Source organism: Petromyzon marinus, unplaced genomic scaffold (genome assembly GCF_048934315.1).
Source record: "Petromyzon marinus isolate PM22_M1 ecotype Great Lakes invasive population unplaced genomic scaffold, UKy_Petmar_22M1.pri1.0 PM_Scaffold_1, whole genome shotgun sequence".
In the NCBI taxonomy this organism is placed as follows: domain Eukaryota; kingdom Metazoa; phylum Chordata; class Hyperoartia; order Petromyzontiformes; family Petromyzontidae; genus Petromyzon; species Petromyzon marinus.
In genome coordinates this window covers 5,474,666-5,483,376 of record NW_027423057.1, presented here as the reverse complement: position 1 = coordinate 5,483,376, position 8,711 = coordinate 5,474,666, and the positions used below count along the sequence as shown (strand labels likewise).

The 8,711-nt window shown below is 50.3% G+C and overlaps 1 protein-coding gene across 1 annotated transcript; it reads left to right on the top strand.

The window, feature by feature from the left end:
• The first annotated feature begins 1,211 nt into the window (after window positions 1–1,211).
• On the top strand, window positions 1,212–5,532 carry LOC142922535 (uncharacterized). The gene is made up of 3 exons (XM_076063329.1): window positions 1,212–1,382; window positions 1,740–1,886; window positions 3,442–5,532. The coding sequence occupies exons 1-3, from the start codon at window positions 1,252–1,254 to the stop codon at window positions 4,157–4,159; spliced, it is 996 nt and encodes a 331-aa protein (XP_075919444.1). The 5' UTR covers window positions 1,212–1,251; the 3' UTR covers window positions 4,160–5,532.
• The last annotated feature ends 3,179 nt before the right edge of the window (window positions 5,533–8,711 follow it).

Below are 8,711 nucleotides of genomic sequence, written 5' to 3'. Positions count from 1 at the left end.
GAATTCCTTCTGCCTTTCTTCCTTTAGGAAAATGTTCTACTCAAGGATACCGTGACCGGCACCGTCAGGGTCACGGACTTTGGCAACAGCTGTTTTGTGAAAAGGCAACGTGAGTAACCTCACCTGGGTGTGAGTTTCTGCGTGTGGGTGTGAGTTTCTGCATGTGGGTGTGTCTGTGTTCCAGTGTGTGTGTGTAAGTCTCTTAGTGTCTGTACATGTGACAGTGTGTGATAACGATGCTGTTCATGACACAGTGAGTATACACACACACGTACATATATATTTGTTGTTGTTGTGCAGCTCTGTATGTGGGTGGGACCCTGCCATACCTCTCTCCGGAGGTATTGCTGGGCTACAGATTAACGTGTGCAGTGGACATGTGGGCACTGGGCTGCACAGTGGCGGAGTTGGCGACCGGCAGGGAATTATTCCAGTCGGACAGCCGCGACGACCACCTCCCGTGCTGCATGGAGGTATTTCCAACTGGACGTTCACCCGCTCGTGATTCCCCCCTCCTTTCTTGAAGTTGTAGGCTATGGGGGGGGGGGGGGTGGGGAGCCAGGAGAGGGGGGCGATTGGCTACTTGGTGATCTGGCGAATGGCAGCCATCGTATGTTGTATGTGTGTACACGTGTGTGTCCTGTACGTGTTGTGGGAGCAGTGGTGTAGCGGTTAGCATGCTCAGCTACAAACCCGGTAATGCGAGTTTGATTCCAATTCACGGCCAACATCAGTGACGATTATCTGAACCGGTACTGGGCATCCCCTAGTACAAATCAGCCTCAAATGAGTACCTGGTGCCGTGTGTACCTGCTTCAATATAGCCAACCATCCCCTCTCTGTGTGTGCCACAGTCCTGGCCCTCAACAGGTGCCGCTACTGTTGCTGCTGGTGTTTCTACTCACTACTATAAGCACTTGCCCCTACAGTCTGCTGCGGCTACACGGGTGACTTTTGCCTTTATTTCAACCATGTGCAGATCCTCGGGTTGCCTCCAAGATGCATGATGGATGCAGCTCCTGACGGAATGCACTACTTTGGTGAGTTGAAGGGTGGGGCGAGCAACTGGCCGGATTCAGTGTTAGGGTGTGGCCTGGAGCTGTTGTAGTTCTTTTTGGGGGGGTGGCCATGGGGGGGGGGGTCTCTTTGTATTTTCAATTCCTTGGGTGAGTGGGTGGCTAATTGGGCGCGTGGGCAAGTGGGTAGGTGGGCAAAGTGGTGAATGGTGACTGTGTGTCTCTCCTGCTGTGCATGTCTCCTGCAGATCGTTTGGGCATGATGTTCTCCCCAGTCAAGAGAAGGGTGCCAGGGAGCTTGTCACTTCACGGGGCACTCAAAAGCCACGACCCGGAGTTTGTTGACTTTGTCAGCTCCTGCCTGCGGTAAGAATCATCCCCCACCCCCTCCCCCCTCCCCATGAGGATTTCTCCCACCAAGGTGATCAACGATCGCCCTCCACCGATCACCAGGAAGATGTGGAGCTGAGTTAACCTGCCGATAACCAGTACCACCCTTGTTAAGATCGCCCTCTTTGGAGGTCCGTTAAAGATGATCCTCGGCAGTGCGAGGCTCAGGGCATTTTTAGAGTACTGCGTAATGAAGGATTGCCGCTGCTACCAAGACTACCGCTGATGCCGTGCGATCCTGGACCTCGTGGGAGAAGGGAAGGAACGTCAATCCTCTCACCACGCCTCTCTCACCACGTGCGCTGTGTGTGACCCCGGTGCGTCTCTCAACAGATGGGATCCGGATTGTCGCATGACGCCAGCGCAGGCGCTGGGTCACAGCTGGCTCCGGACCGTGGCCACCAGCACCACCAGCAACGCCACTGCCACCACCATTGCTGCTCCTGGCAGTGTACAGTGTTTTGGAGCTGCTGAGCGACGGTAAGCCATGAGCTGCTTGTCCAATGTTCAAGGCAGTCCATAGGGAGGTGTGGGGCCCAGGGCAAGTCACAATTAAATCGGAAGTATTACCAACAATACAGGGTTTTTTTCGGTTAGATCGCATAGATATACATGTGTTGTTAAACTCACCACCACCCAACACAGCCAATTAGTAAGGTGTATCATGTAAACAAAATGTGCCAATTAGTTACTAGATCAGCACACCAGTGTGTTGGAAAGTAAACCCACCACATTTACTATTCGAGTACGACATTTTGCCGGGGATTGCAACCAGCCTCATAAGGTGATGGCCAGAATTGTGGAGAAATACTCCTGTTTCGGTCTTAAATAGTGATAAATGTGAATGTGATGTCATCATTTGTGAGCCAATCTGGTGCGAAAGCTTGCGTGTTAAAAATACATTTTACGTCTGACACCGTGACATCGAAGCACAGGGCCGCCAAAAGCACGGTGCCCGGGGCGGTTTCCCCAGTACACCGTACCCGGGGGACGGCTCTGCTCCTGTTAATGTATTTATATTTATTACTACTACCCTTATTTAGCCAGCATGAGCCTCACTCAGTCTCAAGACTCTTTTTCAGTAGAGTCCTGCCAAGTTGTTTGCAGTACAGAACAAATTTGCTTTTGCTACTGCTGCTATGCGATCCCGATTGAATGATTTGGAGGTTCAATTTCTAACACTGACGAGGATGTCCATCCAAAACTGGTTGCATTGCGTTTGTCAGGGTTCAGTTACGTGGAGGAAAATGCCAAACCCAAAGGAATGAAAGTTACATTTTAATGTACAATTTTATTGAGGGACTGTGTGTTGTCTTGGTGGGGTCTGGGGCTGTTTTTGTTGATGTTTTGCTGCCTTGCCCAAGTTTACATTTAGTGTTGAAAACTGGCAGGATTTTATGTACTTTGTGCTTATGTGCTCAATTTTTTATGACTTGCTTACATTTTTACACGTTGCACTCCTTTTGTTTGTTGCTGTAACTTGCTTACCCTGTGCCTCGACTGCATATCTGTGAAGGAAGAGCTTCATAGCTTATCGTATTCCTCTTCATCCAGTATAAATAATGTATTCTGATTTGGAAACCAATGCAGGACAAAACGGGGGGGGGGGGGGTAGAACACACTCCACATTCCACACGGAGAAGTGACCCAAGTATGGGAATCAAACCCAGGTCCCTCTTTGACTGAGTTCCAGCCCTGCCGCCCGCAAACGAACACATGTACAGTTCAAACCCCACGTGTACATTCGGTTATATACGGATGTATTTTTATAATTGGTTCCTGGGTGAGGACAAAGAATGAGGCAGCCATATCTTTGCCATTTAGCCCTTCATCCAGTGTGATATCGCAAAACTAAGCCCATTTTGTAACCAGACCCACGATGGGCATGGTATGCTGCATTATTGCAGCATCGTTATTAACCTGGTTAATCTATCTCTGCACACAGTTAGTCCGTACGCAGACGATGGGGGGGGGACGGACTGCGATCTCTGCTGTAGCAGGAAGTTGGAACGGTGTCGTGCGCATCTCTTCACAGAGCGGAGCCGGCGCTGCCCCCATCCTCCGCGCTTGCCCTGGCCTCTAAATGGAAGCTGACGGTTGTGGTGGAAGAGGAGACCCTGGTGGAGGAGCTCGTGGTGCAGGGAGAGGAGACCCTGGTGGAGGAGCTGGTGGTGCAGGAGACCCTGGTGGAGGAGCTGGTGGTACAGGAGGAAGAGGAGACTCTGCTGGAGGAGCTGGTGGTACAGGAGGAAACCCTGGTGGAGGAGCTGATGGTGCAGGAGGAGACCCTGGTGGAGGAGCTGGTGGTGCAGGAGGAGACCCTGGTGGAGGAGCTGGTGGTGCAGGACGAGGAGACCCTGCTGGAGGAGCTGGTGGTGCAGGAGGAGACCCTGGTGGAGGAGCTGGTGGTGCAGGAGGAGACCCGGGTGGAGGAGCTGGTGGTGCAGGAGGAGGAGACCCGGGTGGAGGAGCTGGTGGTGCAGGAGGAGGAGACCCGGGTGGAGGAGCTGGTGGTGCAGGACGAAGAGGAGATGGGGGGGGAGACAGAGGAGGTGGAGTCGAAGAAGGAGCAGGAGGAGGAGATGGTGGTGCAGGAGATGGTGGTGGAGGAGAAGGAGATGACAAGGAAAGAGGATCAGGCGATGGTGATGCAGGAGAAGAGGAAGCGAGGGGGCCTGGCCCGCATAGGGAGAACCATCCGTTCACTCCTCCGACGCGCGCTGCTGTGTGGTGGCCGGTCCACCACACAGTAGAGGTGATGGTCATGGATAGTTGTGAACCACGACCACTATCACCACACCCACCACATGCACACTCCACACATACACCCCCCTGTGATACCCACCACCCACCACACACACCCTGCACCCACCCACCCCGTGACACCCACCACACACTACACAAAGAGCTAGGAGTTTAGAGGGTTAGGGATTTATAAAGTTATGGGTTTAGAGGTTTTGGGGTATTTTGGGGATAAGGGGTTTATATGTTTAGGTATTTCGAGGGTTATAGGGTTTAGGGGTTGAGAGTGTTAGGGGTTTAGGGGATTCTAGAGTTAGGGGTTTAGAGGGTTAGGGTTTTAAGGTTAAAGGGGTTTAAAGGGTTAGGTGTTTATGTTTCCTCTATAAGTAATGATAAATGTAAGATGTCTTCTTCCTACACGCGTTTGTTCCACTCACGTGGGGTCCGCCGTCCTTGCCACCTTCTCCACACCGCCCCGTCCCGCGCCATCTCTCCCTCCGCTCCTCGGGCCACCACGTTCGACCGCATCACCACATCGCCCCACGTCTTCTTCTGCCTTCATCTCCTCATCTTAAAATCACAATTACTTAATAATACGCTTCCAGGCCGCACTAAGCCTGTAGCTGTCAGAGAGGTTAAAATAATACAAATTTTCTCAGTTTCAATGGATTCTCGAATTAGTCTTGGCCAGTAATAATGAGTTTTACACAACACTTCATCGTTATCAAAATACATTAAGTGTTCTTGTTGGCAAGCATGTACTGCAACTTCCGACAGTTATGTTTGAGAGTGTTTAATATTTATTTGGTGTTCCTTTAGTCTTACGCTAATGTTACGTCCCATCTGTCCAATATAACATCTGCCACATAAGCCATTAATCCGATACACACCATCCGTTGACAACTTAGGCAATTCATCTTAAGTACAAGATACTATTTTTTTAATTTTGTGTACCGTGCCAAATCTTACTTAGATGTTTAGCTTTTTGCTTTTCCAAAACTCGAGCTAATTTCTCAATTACTCCCACGATATATGGTATTTTAATTGTTTAATAACCTGATTCAGCAGTATTGCTGTTCGATCTTGGTTTAGCATTCATTGCTGTTAATTATTTGAGCATTATTGTAGACATTCAATCGTAGCGTTTCTTTGACATGTTCAATCTCTCTCCAGACATTCACCATCTGACACTGTTTTAGCCAGATGTATGAGCATCTTGATGAGAGAGGTTTTCTGTACGGGGTGATAATGCAAATCTGCATTCAGATAGGCATCAGTATGCGTTCCCTTTTGGTAAACGCTGTGTGTGTTATTTTACCATTTAGGCCTCGTCCGATAAATCACCTCTCCAAAGGAAATAAGTATTTAGAGGCCACACGGGACCGGGGGGGGGGGGGGGAGTTTATCGTTGTGTCTGTTGCTGCGAGCAGATAGCGCGCAATGGAGAGCTTGCTCAGAGCGGAGCTGGGCACGGACTCAGCGAGGACGCTGGGCGCTTCGGCCGGTGGAGGCTGCATCAGCACCGGGCAGAGCTACGAGACGGGGCGCGGACACGTGTTCACCAAGATCAACGCCAAGAGCGGGGCACCCTCCTCTACGCCTCCTCTACGCCTCCTCACCACCTCACCTCCTCTACCCTTCTCCTCGCCTCCTCTACGCCTCCTCACCACGCCACCTCACCACGCCACCTCACCTCCTCACCATGCCACCTCACCTCCTCACCATGCCACCTCACCTCCTCACCACGCCACCTCAACACCTCACCACCTCACCTCCTCTACCCTCCTCTTCGCCTCCTCTACACCACCCCGCATCCTTGCCTCAACCTTCATTCATTCAGCCCTGTCATTAATGTATCACTTTTTTTTTAGCTGCGACTACTAGCTAATTTGTCAGTTACTCCCACGATATATGGTATTTTAATTGTTTAATAACCTGATTCAGCAGTATTGCTGTTTGATCTTGGTTTAGCATTCATTGCTCTGTTAATTTGAGCATTATTGTAGACATTCAATCGTAGCGTTTCTTTGACATGTTTAATCTCTCTCCTCAAACTTTGACCATCTGACACTGTTTTAGCCAGATGTATGAGCATCTCGTTGAGAAAGGATTTCTGTGCGGGGTGATGATGCCAATCTGCATTCAGATAGGCATCAGTATGTGTTCCCTTTTGGTAAACGCTGTGTGTGTTACTTTACCATTTAGGCCTCGTCCGAGCAAAATATCCAGGAAAGGGAGTGTGTTATTCACCTCCATTTCCATGATGAACTGGATGGCCGGTTTTTGTAAATTGAGATGATTTAGACATTCATTCATTAAGTATCTTTACCATGTCGCCAGACAACCAAAGTGTCATCTACATATCTACACCAAAAGTGGGTTTTAATGTACTTGAAGCAAGTGCTCTTGCAACCCGGGGGTTGATGACCCCTGTGTTAGAGGCCACACGGGACGGGGGGGGGGGGGGGAAGTTTAACGTTGTGTTTGTCGCTGCGAGCAGACAGCGTGCAATGGAGAGCTTGCTCAGAACGGAGCTGGGCACGGACTCGGCGAGGCCGCTGGACGCTGCGGCCGGTGGAGGCTGCATCAGCACCGGGCAGAGCTACGAGACGGGGCGCGGACACGTGTTCACCAAGATCAACGCCAAGAGCGGGGCACCCTCCTCTACGCCTCCTCACCACCTCACCTCCTCTACCCTCCTCTTCGCCTCCTCTACACCACCTTGCATCCTTGCCTCAACCTTCATTCAGTCAGCCCTGTATCACTTTATTTCGCTGCGACTACTAGCACCACCATGGTGAATGTTGCAGTGAACTTCACCTCGTTGATTCTCCCCTCCACCCACGTTAAGGGACTCGGTCTACCAGACACTTTGACCGCTTCGTCTCATCCACTCCACGTTCAACCACCGCGCCTCACTGCAGTTCACAACAACGCACTCAACTAAACAACTCGGTCACCCACTCATCCAGTCACTAACTCAATCACCCTATCACACATTCATCCAGTCACTAACTCATCCAGTCACTAACTCAATCACCCTATCACACACTTATCTCGTCACTAATTCAATCACCCTATCACCCACTCATCCAGTTAACCACTCATCCAGTCACCCACTCATTCAGTCACCCACTCATCCAGTCACCCACTCATTCAGTCACCCACTCAATCACCCTATCACCCACTCATCAAATCAGCCACGCATCCAGTCACCCACTCATCCAGTCATCCACGCAATCACCCTATAACCCACTCATCCAGTCACCCACTCAATCACCCTATCACATACTCATCTAGTCACTAATTAAATCACCCTATCACCCACTCATCCAGTCACCCACTCATCTAGTCACCCACTCATCTAGTCACCCACTCAATCACCCACTCATCTAATCACCCACGCATTCAGTCACCCACGCATCCAGTCACCCACTCATCCGGTCACCGACTCAATCACCCTATCACACACTCCTCCACTCGTTTACTCAAACACTCACCCATTTACTCACCCAACCGCTCACCACCATGCAGGTCACCTCACTCTTCTTTTCAGATTTATCAGTTTCCACTGCTCCACTCTGGAATCCACACCCGGTCTTCCTGTTTTCCCAAACTCTTGCAACAATAAACTTGATCAATTTAAGGAACGCGTTTCTTTGATCTTAATTATCTTTTTACTCATTGGACAGTTATGTATTATTATTTTTTATTGGTACTGGCCGTTTGGCGTTTTGTATTGTGTGGGGTTTGCATTGCTGTCAACCCCTCATCAGTGCCTACCTTATTACAGAACAATTCAGACCTTGTTGGTCACCCCGTGCCCCTTATAAGTCCCATGACAAGGGAGAAACACACAAATAAACTTAACAAAAATGTTGCCCGTATTGAAACGGCCGTCTGCCGTATGGACCTCACAACTCACTTTCCCCCAACAGAATACGGGTAAACCGTGTGGGTTGGCGGCCATGGGTTTTGTTGTGTTTGCGAGTCCAAGTTATAGGACTGCACCCTGGGTTGTGCGTGGTTCTCATTGGTGGGAGATTCCCTTCGCTGTGTTGCACGCCAGTGGCTGGGGGCTGCCTGGGGCCAGTGACGTGTGAGTCGGTGTCAATGTGCACCGGCAAACATTTACCGCCAGGTGGCCCCAGTGTTTATTACCCGTCCACACGTGGATACCTGAAGCCCATGTCAATCCACTGCTGGATGAGTCCCGCAATGAAGATACAATCAGTACATCCACTTTGCTTTTGGACTCCACCTGTTCCATTGGCGGCCGAATGCGAATCTAAATGTGCATAGAAATCAAACCAATTGACCTACGACCTTTGCCCCATCAACTTTTGTAGAATTTTAGATGTGCATTACAGCTACTTTAGCCGGGTGGTTGTGGGGGCTATGTATGCCTGTAATCCACGACTGCGTGGAGGTGAGGGTTGGTGGATTACAAAAATGTTGCGACAACTCCCACCCCTTGGTCGTCAAGGAGGTAGAGAAGGCGGTGTGGAATAATGTGGACTCCGCCTGTTCCATCTAAAGATTTGTGGTAGAGCGTTGGCCCCC

What these genes read in the sequence shown, in the direction of transcription:
- LOC142922535 (XM_076063329.1), top strand. Translation starts at nt 1,252, where the DNA reads ATGTCTCCTGCAGATCGTTTGGGCATGATGTTCTCCCCAGTCAAGAGA. An exon ending in TTTGTCAGCTCCTGCCTGCG is followed by an intron (nt 1,383 to 1,739) that starts GTAAGAATCATC and finishes GTCTCTCAACAG; the next exon opens with ATGGGATCCGGATTGTCGCA. An exon ending in TTTGGAGCTGCTGAGCGACG is followed by an intron (nt 1,887 to 3,441) that starts GTAAGCCATGAG and finishes ATCTCTTCACAG; the next exon opens with AGCGGAGCCGGCGCTGCCCC.